The sequence below is a fragment of the Cyprinus carpio genome, chromosome B16 (genome assembly GCF_018340385.1).
Source record: "Cyprinus carpio isolate SPL01 chromosome B16, ASM1834038v1, whole genome shotgun sequence".
Classification (NCBI taxonomy): Eukaryota; Metazoa; Chordata; class Actinopteri; order Cypriniformes; family Cyprinidae; genus Cyprinus; species Cyprinus carpio.
In genome coordinates this window covers 18,292,401-18,312,933 of record NC_056612.1, presented here as the reverse complement: position 1 = coordinate 18,312,933, position 20,533 = coordinate 18,292,401, and the positions used below count along the sequence as shown (strand labels likewise).

At 38.0% G+C, this 20,533-nt stretch overlaps 2 protein-coding genes across 2 annotated transcripts; both read left to right on the top strand.

Moving 5' to 3' along the window:
* The first annotated feature begins 2,486 nt into the window (after nucleotides 1–2,486).
* Nucleotides 2,487–5,013, top strand: LOC109074798 (glutathione S-transferase kappa 1). The gene is made up of 8 exons (XM_019090818.2): nucleotides 2,487–2,768; nucleotides 2,856–2,927; nucleotides 3,018–3,099; nucleotides 3,382–3,510; nucleotides 3,678–3,823; nucleotides 4,026–4,142; nucleotides 4,255–4,348; nucleotides 4,509–5,013. Exons 2-8 carry the CDS (start codon nucleotides 2,856–2,858, stop codon nucleotides 4,556–4,558), a joined length of 690 nt encoding a protein of 229 aa, XP_018946363.1. The 5' UTR covers nucleotides 2,487–2,768; the 3' UTR covers nucleotides 4,559–5,013.
* Nucleotides 5,014–10,427: 5,414 nt separating this feature from the next.
* LOC109074799 (glutathione S-transferase kappa 1-like) lies at nucleotides 10,428–13,096 on the top strand. The gene is made up of 8 exons (XM_042741259.1): nucleotides 10,428–10,936; nucleotides 11,051–11,121; nucleotides 11,218–11,300; nucleotides 11,378–11,491; nucleotides 11,819–11,964; nucleotides 12,216–12,332; nucleotides 12,424–12,517; nucleotides 12,741–13,096. The coding sequence occupies exons 2-8, from the start codon at nucleotides 11,051–11,053 to the stop codon at nucleotides 12,776–12,778; spliced, it is 663 nt and encodes a 220-aa protein (XP_042597193.1). The 5' UTR covers nucleotides 10,428–10,936; the 3' UTR covers nucleotides 12,779–13,096.
* Nucleotides 13,097–20,533: the final 7,437 nt, after the last annotated feature.

The window sequence follows — 20,533 nt, the reverse complement described above, 5'->3', positions numbered from 1 at the left end:
ATGCCTTATCAAGATCTGTGGATGGGGACTGCTTAAGTGACATAATCAGAATGGTGGGACAGAAACTTCAGTGAACTCGTCTGTAATCTTAGTGGTGGGGGTGTTACAATCCTAAGGCGTTTGATTTCCTTTTTATTGTGAATGTAGGTCTTGCACCTTGTTGTTTTGTGCTCTCCTTGGTCTCTCCCTCACTATTACTCTAAGGCTAATTACCCCCAGCTGCCGCTCATTGTGAGCATGCCTGAGACTGAGTGGAGCAGTATGAATGTAGCCTTCAGTCGCTGCTAGGGAGGATCACTTCTCCCCAGCTCTTGTCTGAATCTTATTGTGTCTGCCCATGCTACTTGTCCTGTTGTATTATGAATTTATTGTCATTTGTGAGTGCTTCCTAATAGTTAAATCCTTGTGAGGGTAACTAATAGGTAATGCGACTGATTCCTATGTGCTGACTTTGTTTTGCTAACCGGCTTATCTAGCCCGTATGGGTAGCTAAAAGGCGCTGTGTGTTTAAGTAGCTCACCTAACTTGTGTAGATGGCTAGAAGCTTTCTGTTGAGTTAGCCTGAAGATTAACTTGTGTATAGCTCATTAAGCAACCATCTTGAAGAGAGTGAGTGCCTTATTTTTAAATATCTTTTTCTCTTGGTTATGGATAAGAGAGGGAGCTGAGGGAAGTTTGTTGTTGGTTTTCATCTTTGCTTTGTGTATAGGTTAGACAGCCTCTCTGATCATTAGTTAGCTGTGTTTTGTTTATTTTAGGCTACACTCACTCTGATTAAAATTCTGTTCATTGTTACAATTTACTTTCCAACTTAATAAATGACCATTACCTTTTCCTTAAGGAATCGTGTGGAATTTTCACTCAGGGGCTGACAACTGAAGTGTATTCTTTGTTCTTTTTACTGCCTTTAATATTACTTTAAACTAGTTTAATTTATTTCTTATTACGTCTCCACAATACCTCTAGACTACAAAGGAGGACGTAACACACTTTATATTTTGATTTACTTTATTAAACTGTACAGAAATCTACCCTTTTTACTTTTACTTACTTTACTCCAGATGAAAACCTTAATCTCCGATTTACTTAATGGAACTTGTATGTCTATTGTTTCTCTTCGTAAGGCTTGTTTTGCTAATTTATCCACTTCTTCATTTAAAACTGACTGATGTATCATTTCGAACAATTCTTGAATGTATTTGAAAGATACTAAAGAGAATATCTTGGTGATTAGATTTCAAAAAGATCTCAAAATCTTTAATACTGAAACTGAGTCAGAACAAATTAAAACATTCTCATGCTTGTGTTCCTCTACCCACTGCAATGCCAAGAATATTGCTATCATTTCTACAGTATAAACTGCCAAATGATTTTAAGTTCGCTTTACTCCATTGATTTCCACTGTCTTGAACTAAAAAAGCAGCCCCAGTTATCTGACGTTCTGGATATTTTGAGCTGTTCGTGTATAGGCTACTTGTATATGACAGGGATATTGGACTCTGATATATATTGAAAATGCCGATGACAAGTCCAGATATTCATAACAAATGCAACTGTAAATTATGATGAAAAAAAAGAAGAGACAAATTATAAGGTTTTTGTCTATACAATAAAAATAGATGCAAAACACCCTTCATGGTCTTAAAAATGGTTTTATAAAAGTGCTAGGCTATCATTTTACCAAAAGTGCACGTGTAATGTGAGAGTTAGGCTATTTTTTTTTACATTTTCGGGCTGTAAAAAATATCTGAAGACCAGAAAAAATACAGGTTTTATTATGAGGTCTATAATAATACACGTAATTTATTTTCCCATTTTCAGGAAGATAACGGTTAAATAAAAGAACCAGTCACCGTCGGAATATCTGGCAACCCTTTCAACAGACGGGAACTTTCACTGTAGCTGCTAGGGGCGGAGCACTGGTTGACATTTTTATTGCTTTCACTTATTAACTTCATATGGTCTAATCTACAAGTTTGTCAAATTTCTTTACTAACGTCAAAACTCTACATGCGGCTCGCCCCAACCTTTGAAGGCAGTATGCTTAAATTGACTTCGTTTACTTTAGAGTAGTGATGGGAGAAAGACGCTTTTGCTTGGGAAAATGATTTTTTTTTTAAGCTTAGAAACGCCACACGCTGGTGACGCCTGCTGGTCAGAGCATGCAACCAAAAAAAAAAAAAAAAAAACCCACATAAAACACCTTTTACAAACTAATATTTTCAAACGTTTTATTGAATTTGTAATATATTAAAGCCAATTAACAAATCATCTAGCACCGTTAAATATGAAGTGTCTGTATATTATTTAATTTGTAGGGCTTGTTTGGTTTGTTTCATGATGAGCTTGGTTAATCAAACCAATAGGAGACTAAGAACTATAACAATTCCTATTTATTATACACATTCATAAAACTGATCAGAGATATGGTTAAAAAAAGAGACCCTGAAATCACGTGACTTTGATGAACTCCGAGTCACTTGTTCGAAACAAACGATTCACAAAGAATCCGAAGCTTCACGAAGCAGTGTTTTGACAGTGACTATCACTATTTCGAGACGAAGATTATTTCAACTTGTGTTGTTCCTAAACGTCGTTCATAATCCGTACAAAAACACTTTTTTTGTAGTTGACGGAATTCAAACAGTCGTTGCTAGTCTGTCGTAGCGAACGAGGGGCTTTCTGCCATAAACGGGGAGAGGTTCTTACTGTGTTGAACTTTAACACGGTTTCTCTTCAAGTGCACGAGTGTGACAGCGACGCCAAGGGTAAACCGCTCGCGTGCATGTAAATGACATTATTCTAATAATCCCTATGTAAATTCGGTTTTGTGCAAGTGCTTATTTTCTTAACAGATGGCCAGTTCAAGAAAAATGGTCGAGTTTTTCTATGATATTGTTTCTCCGTATTCCTGGATGGCATTTGAAGTGCGTATTGTTTTTCTCCTTAAACGTAGTTAATTGCGATCCAGTTTTCTCAAGATGCTCTCATATAATGTGTTGATTTTGTGTTTTAAGGTGCTGTGTCGCTATAAAAATGTTTGGAACATCGACCTTAAATTTAAACCAGCATATTTAGGGGGAGTCATGCACGGCTCAGGTAATGGGTGTGTGTATGTGTATAAATCATTAAAAACAACAGTTCTAGATTATTTAATTTTATCTGGTCTCAGAATGCATTATGTATTTTTTGAAATACCAAAGGAATGTGGTATTTATGTTGCATTGTTTACTGAAATAGGTCAAAAGTCACTAATATTAGACTGTCATGGTAGCAATAATCATGCAACAGCTAATTAAAGCATAATATAAAAGTTTGCTTTTATAAATAAGTCAATATATATATTATAATATATTATTATCAAATTTCTTCTATTTTTAGGCAATCGGCCCCCTGGAATGGTCCCAAATAAGTTTCATTACATGACCAAAGATCTGGAGCGGGTGTCTGGCTATTTTGGTGTTCCTTTGTATCCACCTTCAGACGTTTTTGAGGCAATGTTTGAGAAAGGTATTCAAACCATGACCAGATGCACAATGCGAGCCATACTTGCAGATTTTTTTTCTGTCATATAGATGTTTTAAGAGAAATTTTTGTTTAAGGAAAAAAAAAAAGATTTTTTAATCACTTTGTCACAATCTCTTTTTTTCTCTTTCATTGCCCATCTTTCTATGTAGGCACTTTGAATGCCATGCGTTTTGTGACAGCTGTAGCAGAGAAGGAAAAAGAGGGAGACGTGCTGGTGGAAAGGGTATCTAGAGAGCTCTGGAAAAGAATCTGGAGTACTGATCAGGATGTTACCCAGCCTGCCTCCCTCACTGAGGTATCCTATACCCAAGATTAGCTGTTTTTAAAAGAAGAGGTGTCAGATGCAGAACCTGGTTTGTAAAATTGCTAATTAGAATTAATTTGCATGTACTATCATTCTATTATTGTGCCATAAATCTATATACATTAAAATTTTCATGATAACCTCTGTTGTGCTTCACCACTGTATTAAAATAGACTTGTTTTGTGTTGCACAGGCAGGATTAAAAGCAGGTCTCTCGGCCAGTGAGTTGGAGGAAATTCTGACCCTCTCCAAATCTCAGCCAATCAAAGACAAGCTGAAGAGTGTCACACAAGAAGCGCTGGACTATCAAGTCAGTGCCTTTTACTAGCGTCTTTGCACTCTGTCTTTCTAACTAGAATGTCTTTGTTGTAAAAATGTAATGCATATTCCTTACAGTGACACCCCCCCCCCCATTTTTGCAGTGCTTTGGTTTTCCTTTCACCGTGTGCCATGTGAACGGGAAGGCTGAGCTCTTCTTTGGTTCTGACAGATTTGAGCTCATGGCTCATTGCATCGGTAATGGTTATATTTATCATACCCAGGTTTCTTGGTGGTTTATTGCACTTGATCATGTTTTAAACCATAAATTCCTAACTAACTTTGGGATATTAAAATCTGAAAATATATTAAAATGTACTCTTCATTGTCCAATCGTTGTCTTTCTTTTGTGTTACAGGGGAGAAGTGGGTGGGGCCTCACCCTGACAAACCCACATCCAAAATGTGATCACTGCTCTCCTATCCACCTTTTTCCTGACGTAAAAATGGGTGCCGCCATTTGTAAATTCTTTGGGTAAAGCTTCTGGTCACAAAACAGTTCGTTTTACTGCTTGATATTGACAATTGATGTGTCCTATCATATTATTTTAATCTGTTATCTTAATTAAGAACACTGGTTTGTACTGCAAACAGTTTTACCGTTTACTGCACGTTGTTATTCTCCTCGTTATTTACCTGTAGCGGCTAATGAAACGGAAGTCTCACCCATAGGCATACTTCCGCATTGAGGAAAAAGGTGGATACTTTTAAATAAAATATAAACATACTGAATTCAAAAGAGAGGAAAAACAAGCTGTGGAGACAGAAATAATAAGATATATGTCTATATACTCTACTGTTCAAAAGTTTCTTCTGCTCACCGAGGCTGCATTAATTAAATAAAAAATACTTTAAAAACTTTAAGATTGTGGAATTCAGTGTTACACTAATGATTAATATAGTGTGACCGTTGGATAGTAGCCTATAAGATATTTTCCATTGTCACTTCACACTCCAGTCTAGTAGGTGGCAGAAATACACCATAAACTGATCTGACAATCACCATTCGATGAAATAAGAAGAAATATATCCTGAAATAGGAATAGAGGACAAGACCAAGGGTAAGTTGCACACATGCATGTAAATTACATATAGAATACTGTAACCATGTTGTAACCAAATGCAGCTGGTAAAGTCACAGCACATCAGCAAGGATTCTCACTCTTTTATGAACACCAGATTCAGACCTTCAAGGACATTTTCTATTGCCTTCCGTTTCATATCAAACACATATAGAAATCACATTACAGTATATAGGTAATTGCAGTTTCATATATTTCTTTTTTTTTTCATATGTTTTTAAGAATAGGTAATAACTACCCTTTTAATCAAAATTTTGAGGCCTTTTCGTGCATGAAGGTTATCCTAACAGTTACATATCATGTCTCTCTCTAAAATAAAGATCAACAATGTTGATGATTAGAATCATTTTGCATGATCCTTCTCATCATGTTTCCTCCCCAGTCAAATGCACTCTAGAATCTGAACCATCCAATCCCCTACATTACAAGAAAAATGAACTGAAGTTATTCTCATGCTGGCCTATTCATGTTGGTAGATAAATAATATGCTTCTTCATTACACAGATGTTTAGTTCTGGAAAAGTGGTCGAGTTGTTCTATGCTGTTGTTTCTCAGTATTCCTGACTGAGGTGCATAAGGTTTTTTCTTTTCTCCTTTAAGTAGTTAATTGCAAAACAGTCTGCTCAAGACATTCTCATATATGTGTTGATTTTGTGTTTTACGGTGCTGTGTCGCTATAGAAATGTTTGGAACATCAACCTCAAATTCAAACCGGCATTTTTAACAGGAGTCATTTACAGCTCAGGTATACATGATCACAACTAAAATAAATGTCACATTAATAATCATAGATTTTTAAATATTCCAGACAGTAAATGTATTTCTTATATAATAAAATATATGGGAAAATCTACTGGGAGCAATACTCTTGTTACAGCTGAAATATAATTTGTAAAATACACTTTGTACTTTTTATAGGTGAAGACAGAAAACCTTACCAAGTTTGTTCTTTTTCTAGCTAACCAGCCTGCTGGAGCAAAACCTATAGCTTATGTACATGGTCTCAGATCTGAAGCTGAGGTCTGAGTATTTTGGAGTCCCAATGTTTTGACCTTCAAGCCTTTCTGAGAAAGGTATTCAAGCCTGATTCTCTACAATGGTACTCATGACCAGACTCAAATTTTTATAAGGTTTTTCCCTGAAGTGCATGTACTTTAGTGCAATTAGATTGTTGTTAAAATCTGAAAAAAGAACATTTTTTTGCTTCTAAGTGAATCACATCTCTTGTATTCTCTTTTTTTCTCCTGTTATCTGTTGCCTTCTTAGACTCGTTGAATGTGATGTGTTTTGTGACAGCTGTAGCAGAGAAGGGAAAAGAGGGAGACACACTGGAAAGAGTGTCTAGAGAGCTCTGGACGAGAAAATGGCACACTCATCAGGACATTACCCAGCCTGCCTCACTCACTGATGTAACATAACTGAGATTAAGAAATTAAATCAAGATGAATTAAACAATTTCTCTAGTACTTATTTTAATCCTTAACGTTTTACTCCATACATTTGAGGAGATGTCATATTTTAGCACAAAGATGGAGAATGAAACATCTATGCTAAACCTTTAGTGAAGACAATAAAGTAAACTGTCAGATGATAATTAATAGTATTCTCCGATGTCTGTCTTCTCCTTCACATCTGTTCAATAAGTTCGAGGAAATTCTGACTCTCTCCAAATCTCAGCTAATCAAAGACAAGCTGAAGAGTGTCAAAGAAGAAGCACTGCAGTATACAGTCAGTTCATCTCTGTACCCTTTGTCTTTCCCACCAAAATGTCTTTGTGGTAGAAATATCATGAAACTTCCTTACAGTTTTTACCTATTTTTGCATTGCTTTGGTTTTCTGTTTATTGTGTGTCATGTGAACGGGAAGGCTAAAGTCTTTGTTGGTTCTGACGGATTTGAGCTCATGGCTTATTTCATTGGTAACTACTATTGACTAGGGATTTAGACTCATTCATTCATTAACCAAAAGATTTGTTTGACTAACGTCATTGGTTAATTTACACATTTTATGTGATCTTATGATTTTATTTGTTTATTTATTTGTGTATTTACTTATTGATAAAATGATGCAAAGCATTCTTATTATTCCTGTGTTTTTTTCACAGCAAAGATTTGTTAAAAAATGATTTGGTAATGTCTGTTTGATCACACATTTTATCATGGGTTTTTAATGGCTTGTCAGCATTTTAACCAGTTAATATGTGGTTATTGTTAGCCAGTGGATATTTCACCTCTCTCTCTCTCTCTCTCTCTTTTTAAGAGTCTATCAAAATTAAGACTAATTTTTGATTATTTATTTTATAAAAATATGAAGAATACTGAAAAATTTGAAAATGGCGGAGAACTAATTTTTGCTAAGTGTCTTGAGTGAAATCTATGTTTGTTAATTGTTTTTAATGGTTAAGTATCAAGTGTTATAAAATCTCTCTCTATATATGATTCTGGACCACACAAAACCAGTCATAAACAGTACTTGTATATTTGTAGCAATAACCAACAATACATTGTATGGGTCAAAATTATTTATTTTTCTTTTATTCCAATAATGATTAGAATATAGGTAAACATCATATTCCATTAAAGATATTTTGTAAATTTGCTACCGTAAATATATTTAAAAACTTGATTTTTGATTAGTAATATGCATTTCTAAGAACTTCACTTGGACAACTTTAAAGGTGATTTTCTCAAAATTTTTATTTTTTTTTGCACCCTCAGATTCCTGATTTTCAAATAGTTGTGTCTCAGCCAAATATTGTCCTATCCTAACAAACCAGTAGAAAGCATATTTATTCAGCTTTCAGGTTGAGACTGGTTATGTGGTTCAGGATCACATATGTACAGTCGTGGCCAAAAGTTTTGAGAATTACATAAATATTAGTTTTCAAAAAGTTTGCTGCTAAACTGCTTTTAGATCTTTGTTTCAGTTGTTTCTGTGATGTACTGGATTATAATTACAAGCACTTCATACGTTTCAAAGGCTTTTATCGACAATTACATGACATTTATGCAAAGAGTCAGTATTTGCAGTGTTGGCCCTTCTTTTTCAGGACCTCTGCAATTCGACTGGGCATGCTCTCAATCAACTTCTGGGCCAAATCCTGACTGATAGCAACCCATTCTTTCATAATAACTTCTTGGAGTTTGTCAGAATTAGTGGGTTTTTGTTTGTCCACCCGCCTCTTGAGGATTGACCACAAGTTCTCAATGGGATTAAGATCTGGGGAGTTTCCAAGCCATGGACCCAAAATTTCAACATTCTGGTCCCCGAGCCACTTAGTTATCACTTTTGCCTTATGGCACGGTGCTCCATCGTGCTGGAAAATGCATTGTTCTTCACCAAACTGTTGTTGGAAGAAGTTACTGTTGGAGGGTGTTTTGGTACCATTCTTTATTCATGGCTGTGTTTTTGGGCAGAATTGTGAGTGAGCCCACTCCCTTGGATGAGAAGCAACCCCACACATGAATGGTGTCAGGTTGCTTTACTGTTGGCATGACACAGGACTGATGGTAGCGCTCACCTTTTCTTCTCCGGACAAGCCTTTTTCCAGAGGCCCCAAACAATCGGAAAGGGGCTTCATCGGAGAATATGACTTTGCCCCAGTCCTCAGCAGTCCATTCACTATACTTTCTGCAGAAGATCAATCTGTCCCTGATGTTTTTTTTTGGAGAGAAGTGGCTTCTTTGCTGCCCTTCTTGACACCAGGCCATCTTCCAAAAGTCTTCGCCTCACTGTGTGTGCAGATGCACTCACACCTGCCTGCTGCCATTCCTGAGCAAGATCTGCACTGGTGGCACTCCAATCCCGCAGCTGAATCCTCTTTAGGAGACGATCCTGGTGCTTGCTGGACTTTCTTGGACGCCCTGAAGCCTTCTTTACAAGAATTGAACCTCTTTCCTTGAAGTTCTTGATGAACCTATAAATTGTTGATTTAGGTGCAATCTTAGTAGCCACAATATCCTTGCCTGTGAAGCCATTTTTATGCAACGCAATGATGGCTGCACGCGTTTCTTTGCAGGTCACCATGGTTAACAATGGAAGAACAATGAGTTCAAGCATCACCCTCCTTTTAACATGTCAAGTCTGCCATTCTAACCCAATCAGCCTGACATAATGATCTCCAGCCTTGTGCTCGTCAACATTCTCACCTGAGTTAACAAGATGATTACTGAAATGATCTCAGCAGGTCCTTTAATGACAGCAATGAAATGCAGTGGAAAGGTTTTTTTTGGGATTAAGTTAATTTTCATGGCAAAGAAGGACTATGCAATTCATCTGATCACTCTTCATAACATTCTGGAGTATATGCAAATTGCTATTATAAAAACTTAAGCAGCAACTTTTCCAATTTCCAATATTTATGTAATTCTCAAAACTTTTGGCCACGACTGTATATAATTATATTTTTTTATACTTACCATATATATTATACCATATCATATTTATCTTTTATTGTGTTGTGTGATGTTTTAAACCACAACTTCATATCTTACCTTGTGGTGTTAAAATCTTAGGAGACACACTGTTCATTGTGCAATCATTTTCTTTTCTGGTTGTGTGTTCTTGGAGAGTGGGTGGGGCCTCACCCTAACAAGCCTACAGACCAAATGTGATCACAACTCCTCCATACCATGTCTATTTGAACAACTTCTAAATAAAATGTTTTACATTTTCTGGGTGTGTAAAAAATCAAGTTAATATTTGACACGAACCAGAACCTGAAGGTGGACATTTTTATAATTATACTAAAAGGCCATTTATTTACTATGGTATACTATACTGAGTAAGCTGTCAGACAGAGAAGGCATGTAGAAGACTGTGTACAACAGGTTTTTCAGCAAAGTTTTAGAAAGGCTTTAGAAATATGTGTATCAAATATATGTAAGCTTTACAGGGTTAAAGTCTGAAAACAGTTCAGGTAAAGAAAACTCTTTCCAAAATAACTCAGTAGACAAAAGCTCCATAAAACAGTTTTAAAATTTACCATTTAAAAGTCATTGGGCCTAGGACCATTCTACAGTGTGTGTTATTGAAAGACGAAGAGTTTCTCTTTTCACAGCCTTATTTTCATCCACTTAAAATTCAATTAAATATGTATTTTTTTTAAAAAAATCAACCCCGATTAAGATCTATTGTATTAGATTAAGTTATTGAGTTCAAGAATAGTTTTGTTTGTTTATTGTGAAATTTGTTCAAATGTTATATTAATAATGGTCGTTAAGCTACCATTACTAATGAGTGACATTCTGCCATAAATAGTGGATCTTGATTTGTCTCTCATTGAACTTTAACAAGGTTTCTCTTTGCTGAGGGTACAAGTACAACAAGTACCACAGTGAGACCGTGCCACAGAGGGTAAAACCAGTCACTTTGGAATTGGGAACATTAGTCAGATGTCTGAACTCCAGAGACTGTACACCATGTGCTAATGAGTTTTAAAGCACATGAAACATAGTGATCCCATCTAAGCTGGTTTGCCAAGCACCATTAAACCCATATACACGGTGAAAGACAAGTGATTTCCAAAAAGGGAAAAAGAATTCCAAACAGGTTTGGAGAAAGTTTAAAAGGGAGACTACAAGACAGACAGTTAAGGTTAGGGGTAGGCTCTTTTCTTTCTTTGTAGATCCCATCCCTTAGAGATCTCCAACCTGCAGCTACATCCTTCTCTCGTTCAAAGGAATCAGAACAAGAACACAGCAAAGGTATTGTGCCCTCATGCCTGTAAATGCCATTATAATACTGTATATTGTAATATACTGTATATTGTAGTCCATACTTATGTGTTTGGATTTGTGAATTGTGATTATTTATTACAGATGTCCAATTCCAGAAAAGTGGTCAAGTTGTTCTATGATGTCATCTCTCCTTATTCCTGGCTGGCATTTGAGGTTGGTAATGTTTCTTTTCATCCTTAGTATATTCATTGCCATGCCTTCGGTGCAAATGCAGTGTCAGTACTGTACCTGTGTTGATTTTGTGTTTCGGTGCTGTGTCGCTATAGAAATGTTTGGAACATCGACCTCAAATTCAAACCGGCACTTTTAGGAGGAGTCTTTCGAGGTTCAGGTAAATGTCAGACAATTTGTTGCTTTTGTTAAGATATTCTTCACAATGTCACAAAACCTTTTTTGCTTTATTTCTAGGTAACCAGGAACCTGGATTGGTCCAAAATAAGTTTTCTTACATGGTCACAGATTTGAAGCAGCTGTCTGAGTTCTTTGGGGTCCCTGTGAATCCACCTTTGCCTGGAAAAAAAGGTATCCAAACCACAGTTTCTCTTTATGATGATTTATGAATCTAAGCCATGCTTTAAGCTGATTTCACACACTCAAATAGAAGAAGAATGCTGGCTTTTTTTATTGTAAACTTACACGAAAAGATTCCAAGGGCATGTAAGTAGTGCTACTGCTAAACTTTGGCATTAAACTTGTCATGTTAGATTGTTTTTATCATCTAATAAAGCATAAACTGTCTTTCTGTTTATTTAAAAAATACTAAAATTCAAGTCTTTTGCATTTGTGTGTAAACATACAGTGGTTATTTAGGTTTATCACAGTCAATCTCTTTTTCTTTCTTTCCAACAGGCACTTTGAATATGATGCGTTTTGTGACAGCTGTAGCTGAGAAAGAAAAAGAGAGAGGCGTGCTGGTGGAAAGGGTGTCTAGAGAGCTCTGGAAGAATATCTGGAGCACTCATCAGGACATTACCCACCCTGCCTCACTCACTGAGGTATCCTATACCCAAGATTAGGAAATTAAATCTAACTCAATAAGAAAAACAGTCACTAACCAAATGGAATACATTTACATGATAGTCTTTAAATTATTACGCCATACCATATGCATGAAGAAAGTTTCATTTTAGTGTCAAGATGGAGACTGGCATATCTATTTATAATAAACCAGTAGGAAAGACAATAAAACAAACTATTGTTTGATAAAACTGTGTTAACAACGGGCTTGCCTTTCTGTTTTGCGCAGGCAGGATTAAAGGCAGGTCTCTCAGCCAATGAGGTGGAGGAACTTCTAATCCTTTCCAAATCTCAGCAAATCAAAGACAAGCTGAAAAGTGTGACACAAGAAGCACTGGACTATCAAGTCAGTGTCTGTCACTTGTGTTTTTACACCTTTTGTATTTTCATAAATGAAAAAAACTTATTTTGACAGTTGTTTTCACTCTTTTTTTCAGTCTTTTGGCCTTCCATTCATTGTGTGTCATGTGAACGGAAAGGCTGAGGTCTTCTTTGGTTCTGACAGATTTGAGCTCATGGCCCATCGCATCGGTAACTATGGATATAAACCTGATAACCCCTATTAACAACTGGTTTGAATAATGGCATTGATTACTTTACAAAATAATCATTGCAAATTTACATTATGCTTTATATTTTTAGAAAACCTTCTCCAATTACTGCCATGTTAAAAATAACTCCTAACTAATTGTAGTATAATTTAATCTTGATAGACTGTTCATTGACCAATCATTCTACTTCTTTTTTCTTCCAGGGGAGAAATGGGTGGGACCTCATCCTGTCAAAAGCTAAAGCCAAAATGTGTTATCACTGCTCCACCTTATGCGTCAGAGAAACAACTGCGCAGCCATCTTTAGAATTTTGGGTTTGAACTTCTCTTTATACTGAGCTCTGTATATTGCATCACTGTTAAATAAAAAAAATGTTACAAAGTTACCATGAGCATTGTAATGTTTGAAGTAGATATAACGAATGTCAGTAGATTTTAAAACAAGTGATTTATTCTTAAATTTATTAGATCTTACAAATCTATTAATAAACTGCTGTGGAAATACAACCCACAATACTTGTTACAGCACAAGGACATTTCTTTCAGGAAGGGGGAAAGTTACTGTAACAGTCTTGCTCTGTTTGGATTTAGTTTCCCGTTTTCCTGTCTGAGTTTTTATTGTTAGTTCTCATACTGTATGTTCCTATTTGTTTCCATAATTACTCATTAGTTAATAGCTTTATTTATTTGCCCCACCTATCTATTTGTGTCCTCTCTTAATTAACCAGTGTATTTATAGCCCTCAGTTTGTCTTCTCACTTTTTCTGTTCTTGTCATTGTATAGTGGTTGTTTCTTCTGTGTGTTCTCCTGAGAATTTATTTTGATCCATTGTTTAAAGTTGAGTGCTGCATTTAGATCGTTTACTGCAACCTGATGCTGACATAAACCAGGGAGACAGAAATAGTAAAGTTAAGGTCTTAATACATGTATATATATGTAAAGCACATCATAAATCCAAACATCCCCACTGAAAGTCCTCAAGTAAAAAAAAAAAAAAAAAAAGGAAATAAAATTGTGAAAATATTCAGTTTATATTTGACACAGGTACCATGACCTGAACAATTTCAGGGTTAAAATTTAAGAAAACGTAGTTTAGTGTTCCATGACTCCTTAATAAACTAATTCGAACTCGGTTACCTGTGTTATTGTAACAAAAATAAATGAAAATTACACTTGACCTAGAACCTTTCTACAAGGTGTTATTGAAATAACTGATGAGTCTATCCCTCACCATGTAAAATTTAACAACAACAACAAAAAAAAAACTGACTATAAGGTCTATTGTATTATACAAAGTTTACTTTGGGGTTGAAAAATCCTTTTTTTTATTGATTGTCAAGTTTGTTAATAATATTAATTAATATTGGTTTCTAAGCTACTGTAGTTAATTATGTCATTAAAAGTGGATCTCAATCACAGTCTCTCATTCCAACTGCATTCAACTTTAACAAAATTTCCAGGGTACACTCCCAGAAACTACAGAACATGTGCAAAACTGCAAAGCATATGAAACACAGTGATCCCAGCTGGTTAGTCAGTCACCATTTTACTGTAGGTTGCAGGCTGGTGATTTCCATTTTCCAAAAAGGAGAGAAAAACACCAAATGGGTTTAGAGAAAATCCAGAAGGGGAAATACAACTCCAAAAAGGGGAAAGACAGTTAAGGTTAGGGGTAGGGTTTGCCTGTGTCTTTTCTTTCTTTGTAGATCCCATCCCTTAGCTACACCCTTCTTCTATTAAACAGAATCAGATCAAAAACAAGAACACACCAAGGGTATTGTGCCATGCCTGTAAATTCAATTTCTCAAAAATTTTAGAAAAATGTTGTGTCTACTCAATTGTGCCCCTTCCTGCAAAAGAAATGAAGAATTTCAGTCAGGTTTCAGACCCCACCATAGCACAGAAACCGCACTTGTTCAAATGACAAATGACTTGCTTCTTGCATCAAACCAAGGCTGCATCTCATTGCTAGTTTTACTTGATCTTAGTGCTGCGTTCGACCATGACATACTCATAGATTGATTACAAAACTATACAGGTATTCAAGGGCAGGCTTTAAAATGGTTTAGATCCTACTTGTCCGATCGCTACCACTTTGTTTATTTAAATGGGGAGTCATCTCATTTATCACCAGTAAAATATGGAGTGCCACAAGGATCTGTCCTAGGTCCTCTGCTATGTTCAATATACGTGTTGCCCCTTGGAAATATTATTAGAAAATAGGGGATTAGTTTCCACTGTTATGATGATGATACTCAACTATATATCTCAACGAGACCAGATGAAACTTCTAAATTATCTAAGCTAACAGAGTGTGTTAAAAATGTAAAAGATTGGATAAGACAGAGATATTACTTGTTGGACCAAAAAACAGTACACAGAATCTTGTAGATTACAATTTGCAACTAGACAGATGTACTGTTACTTCCTCTACAGTCAAAAATCTGGGTGTTATATTAGACAGAAACTTATTTGGAAATCATATATCCCATGTTACAAAAACAGCATTCTTCCCAGTCCCTCCAGGATTCTGCGATCACTGAATTTATTGAAAAATCGCATGCAATTTTTGCAAAAGCTCACAAATTTTCGTAATTGCCACAAATTTTCAGCAGAATTTGGGCTTAGACGTGTCCTGTTATGTCATCGCAATGCGCATTCAGTCAAAGAAAAGTTGTTTTTCAGTTCCAAAAATGGAATGAACAGCCTTGCGTTCTCATCATGACTGATTTACAAGAGCTACATTGGAAAAACAAACCAAAAGAGGAACGAATCCATGCTACTAGTTTGGGCTACGCAGCGCAGAGCATTTATCTGCTCGAGCCAGAGCTGCGGGCTGATCTCGATCACGCGACACTGTTATACACAGCGCTGGGAGATACAGTGTGAAGAAAGCAGTCAAATTTGACACAGAATCAATAACATCTCTGAGAAATCTTGTGAGAAGCATTCAAATTCTGTTAAAGGTATACTCCACCCCAAAATGAAAATTTAGTCATTAATCACTTATCCCCACGTCGTTCCAAACCCGTAAAAGCTCCATTCGTCTTCGGAACGCAATTTAAGATATTTTGGATGAAAACCGGGAGGCTTGAGACTGTCCGATAGACTGCCAAGTAAATAACAGTGTCAAGGTCCAGAAAAGGTATGAAAGTCGTCGTCAGAATACTCCATCTGCCATCAGAAGTGCAATCTGGGTTATATGAAGCGACGGGGACACTTTTTATAAGCGAAGAATACAAAAATAACGACTTTATTCAATAATTAGTTTGTCAGCTGTCTCCTCTGTGTCTCTCCATATCACTGTATGCTGTGTATGCTCTTCTGTATCATCAAATACACGTAGAAACAGCACATCCTTGTGGTGAGGCTGACAAAAAAATCATAAAACTTCCTTAAACAGTTTTTTTCCCCCACATTTCCAGTGCTTTGGTCTCCCATTTATCGTGTGTCATGTGAATGGAAAAGCTGAGGTCTTTTTTGGCTCTGACAGAAATGAGCTCATGGCTTATTTCATTGGTAATTATAGACCAGGGATGTATACGATTAACTGATTAACCGATTAACTAACAAATTGTTTGACTAATACCATCGGTTAATTTACATAATTTATTGACATTTATATTTTCCTTTTTATTTTTAGAAAGGCTATTGTCCAATCATTCTCTTGTTAGTGGTGTAAATTGACTTTGTTTCACTTCAACAGCGAACACATACACATACGTTTACATCTAAAAGAAACGTTCGTTAACATTTAACATATTGTTATCTTTTTAGTTATGTTTATAGTTATCGTTCTTGGTGTGAATGGGGCTTTAGAGAGAGGGAGAGAGCGAGAGAGAGATTGTAGGCAGTTGCTATAGGGTGTTCAAAATTTCTGACCTTCCATAATATCCACATAAGACAAAAGTTTTTGGTGCTCTCAAACTTGATGTACTAAAATTTGTGATTTATGTTATCCAAGCAGCCTGTGCATTACTAATAAAATAACTTGTCCTCTGTATGCATTAATGATAGACCCACCCTTACAAGCTCAGAGACATTTAGAATATGTTGATATAATAGCCAATGTCTTGGTGCCCTGGATATTTTTATTTTAATAGTTATTTTTGATTGTTTATAAACAGTACGGATTACTTAATGGTAATGCAACTGTTCTGCACATTCATGAACACAAATGTGTATAACAGACCAGAAAGCCACATGAACTACACATGGACACTTGCTATAGTGCTGCTTCCACACCTCAGAGTCATCATGCATGCCACCCTATTAATAATTTTCTATATCTGCTCCTGTATACAGCTAGTTGTAAATACTATTACCTAACCGACACCCTAACACTACCAGTAAATGTACATTTTTACAATTAAAAAATAATAATTTACTTTATTTACCTAAGTCTAGAACAAGATGGCGCTGCATACGGCCACCTCAGTGCTTGGCTCTCCAGTGTTTGTACTGGTTTTGTTAGTTTTTCCTGTTTTTTGTCTCTCAAACACTATCAGTTTTACAAGGGATGAACTGCTGAACATTCGGCAGAACACCACAAAATCTTCTACCGGATTTCGATTATTCGGGCACTTTGCTGAACGTTGTAGTTAGTGGAGCAGTGGTGCTGATCAAGCGTTTTAGGATGTGCAGACGGGGGAAGCGAGCCGATGCACTTGTGAAGCTCAGGCAGTGCAGATTTCAAACACCATTGCCTTGCATCCATCTGGCGAATACCCGTTCTCTACCCAACAAAACGGATGAATTTCTTAAAAATAATATTAAAATATTGTCTTGTTCTAGTGAACCAAGTATCTGTATTTTGTCTCATCTCTCTATATTGTCACACCCCTAGAGTCGATAAGCGGTGATATAGCTTATAATTTTCCAAGTGTATGATATAGCTTCCATTCTTCAAGTCAACCATATATTCATGAAAAAAAATTGCCTAAAAAAAAAAGCCTCATGCTTAAAACGCTCCACCATCATTCCCGTCCCAAAGAAACTCAAAATTACTGGACTTAATGACTGTAGACCTGTGGCTCTAATGTCTGTGGCCATGAAATTATTTGAAAGACTGGTTTTGGCTTATCTGAAGGACATCACTGGACCCCCTGCAGTTTGCCTACAGAGCAAACAGGTCTGTGGATGATACAGTCAACATGGGACTGCACTACATCCTGCAACATCTAGACAGACAAGGGACTTATGTGAGGATCCTGTTTGTGGATTTCAGCTCGGCTTTTAACACTATCATCCCAAACCTCCTACTGCCCAAATTAACTAAGCTCTCTGTCCCACCTCCATCTGTCAGTGGATCAACAGCTTCCTGACAGACAGGCAGCAGCTAGTTAAGCTGGGAAAGTTCTCATCCAGTACCCGTATGATCAGCACTAGGCCCCCGAGGGTTGCGTCCTCTCCCCACTGCTCTTCTCTCTCTACACTAGTGGTTCTCAATTTTAGTCCTCGCGCCCCCCAGCTCTGCATATTTTGCATGTCTCTCTTTGTTAACACACCTGATTCAGATAATCAGCTCGTTAGAAGTGAGTGAGTGTGCATGAACTGTGTTCTCATTGACATGGTCCCTACACAGTGTTCACTGCTCCCTACTCCCTGAGCAGGGGAAATCTGTTGAAGTTTACCTCACTTCAGAACATTCATTCATGGATTTGGGCAACGTCTTTACAAATGGACAATTGTGACATCATATACCTCTGTAAATAAATACAATTAAAATTGAAGTCTCGCACACTTTAATGCACTTTGAATGGAACATATACGTTCTCTTTGAACTGGAATCATGGAGGAATATCCTGCGATGTCCACTTCGCAGGGCACTTACGTTCGAATAGAACAAACGTCTGAAGCCAAAAGAGAAAAATACAAAATGTGCAGAACAGGGGGGCACGAGGACTGGAACTGAGAACCACTGCTCTAAACCAGTGACTGCACCTCTAAAGACCCCTCTCTCAAGCTCCTGACATTTGCAGACGACACCACACTTATCGACATTATTCAGGACGGTGACGAGTCTGCTTACAAGTCAAGTCAAGTCAAGTCAAGTCAAGTCTGCTTTATTGTCAATTCTTCCACATGTACAGTACATACATACAGAGAATCGAAATTGCGTTACTCTCAGACCCCCGGTGCATACAGATAACACTAACAGTAGAGCTTAAAAATCTAGATCAAATATAAAATATAAGATAAAACTATACAATAAGGGAATGTAAAAAAAGACATAATAGAAAAAATAAAATAAAAATAAGGTTAAATAAAAGCAGCGCAAGGCACATGGCAGATAGAGTGCAAACCAGTGAACAAACAGTGCAGATAAAAAGATTTTTAGTGCATAAAAAAATAGCTTATTCAGTCTGATTAAAAGTGACAAAGTGACAAAGGGCTCAGAGCAGTTATTTTATTAAACTGACTGATGAGGAGGTAGAATGATGTCAGATCCATGGTGAATGAGGTAGTGAGCAGACCACTGCTGCACAAAGTGACTGGTGCATGACATTCGTATGTTAGAGGGAGGGGGGTGGAAGGACCTGGGGATGTGGGACCTGGGGGGGGGGGGGGGGGTTTCATAGTTCAGTGGTGCCTGAGGCAGAAGAGGGACGGGGGGGGTAAGTTCGGGAGCGAGTTCAGCTTCCTGACAGCCTGATGGATGAAGCTGTCCTTCAGTCTGCTGGTCCTGGAGACTCCGCAGTCTCCTCCCTGATGGCAGCAGACTGAAGAAGCTGTGTGACGGGTGAGTGGGATCACCTGCAATGCAGAGGGCTTTTCGAGTGAGACGGGTTCCATAAATGTCCTGGAGGGAGGGGGGAGAGAGACACCAATGATCTTCTCAGCTGCTCTCACTATGCGTTGCAGAGTCTTCCGGCAGGACGCGTTGCAGGCGCCATACCAACCAGTGATGCAGCTGGTCAGAATGCTCTCGATGGTGCCTCTGTAGAAGGTGTACATGATGGGGGGTGGGGCTCTGGCTCTCCTCAGTTTGCGGAGGAAGTAGAGACGCTGCTGTGATTTCTTGGCCAGTGATGCGGTGTTGTCGGTCCCGGAGAGGTCCCTCTGTGATGTGCACACCCAGGAACTTGGTGCTGCTCACTCTCTCCACAGTCGCACCGTTGATGGTCAGAGGAACATGCTGATGTGTGCGCTCTCCTGAAGTCCACAACAATCTCCTTCGTCTTCTCCACGTTCAGAGAGAGATTGTTGTCACTGCACCACCCGGCCAGGCGGCTCACCTCGCTCCTGTTGTTTGTCTCATCTCTGTTGCTAATGAGACCCACCACAGTCGTGTCATCCGCAAACCTTAATGAAGAGGTTGGAGTTGTGTGACGGTGTGCAGTCGTGTGTCAGCAGAGTGAAGAGGAGGGGGCTCAGCACACAGGGGGGGCCCCAGTGTTCAGTGTGATGGTGCTGGATGTGTTGCTGCCGACACGTACTGCCTGAGGTCTTCCAGTCAGAAAGTCCAACAGCCAGTTGCACAGCGAAGTGTTGAGCCCCAGCTCGACCAGTTTGTGAATGAGCTGTTGAGGGATGATTGTGTTGAATGCTGAACTGAAGTCTATGAACAGCATTCTGACGTATGAGTCTTTTTCCTCTAGATGTGTGAGTGCTGAGTGGAGGGTAGTTGAGATGGCATCATCGGTCGAGCGGTTGGACCGATATGCAAACTGGAATGGGTCCAGGGAGGGGGGGAGGGCAGACTTGATGTGGTGCATGACTAGCCGTTCGAAGCACTTCATGAGGATGGGAGTAAGTGCAACAGGACGGTAGTCATTGAAGCATGATGGAGATGGCTTCTTCGGGACTGGAATGATGGTGGTAGCTTTGAAGCATGTGGGAACAACAGCTTGACTAAGTGAGATGTTGAAAATGTCTGTGAAGACATCAGTGAGTTCTGCTGCACAGTCTCTCAGTACACGCCCAGGAATGTTGTCAGGACCCGGAGCTTTGCGTGCATTGATCCTGCTGAAGGATCTCCTCACGCTGTCTGGGG

Bases quoted from the DNA above. Each gene is read 5' to 3' on its own strand.
- LOC109074798 (XM_019090818.2), top strand. From the start codon at position 2,856: ATGGCCAGTTCAAGAAAAATGGTCGAGTTTTTCTATGATATTGTTTCT. The intron at 3,511-3,677 runs GTATTCAAACCA...CTTTCTATGTAG, and splicing joins TGAGGCAATGTTTGAGAAAG to GCACTTTGAATGCCATGCGT. The intron at 4,349-4,508 runs GTAATGGTTATA...TTTGTGTTACAG, and splicing joins GCTCATGGCTCATTGCATCG to GGGAGAAGTGGGTGGGGCCT.
- LOC109074799 (XM_042741259.1), top strand. From the start codon at position 11,051: ATGTCCAATTCCAGAAAAGTGGTCAAGTTGTTCTATGATGTCATCTCT. The intron at 11,301-11,377 runs GTAAATGTCAGA...CTTTATTTCTAG, and splicing joins AGGAGTCTTTCGAGGTTCAG to GTAACCAGGAACCTGGATTG. The intron at 11,492-11,818 runs GTATCCAAACCA...TCTTTCCAACAG, and splicing joins ACCTTTGCCTGGAAAAAAAG to GCACTTTGAATATGATGCGT.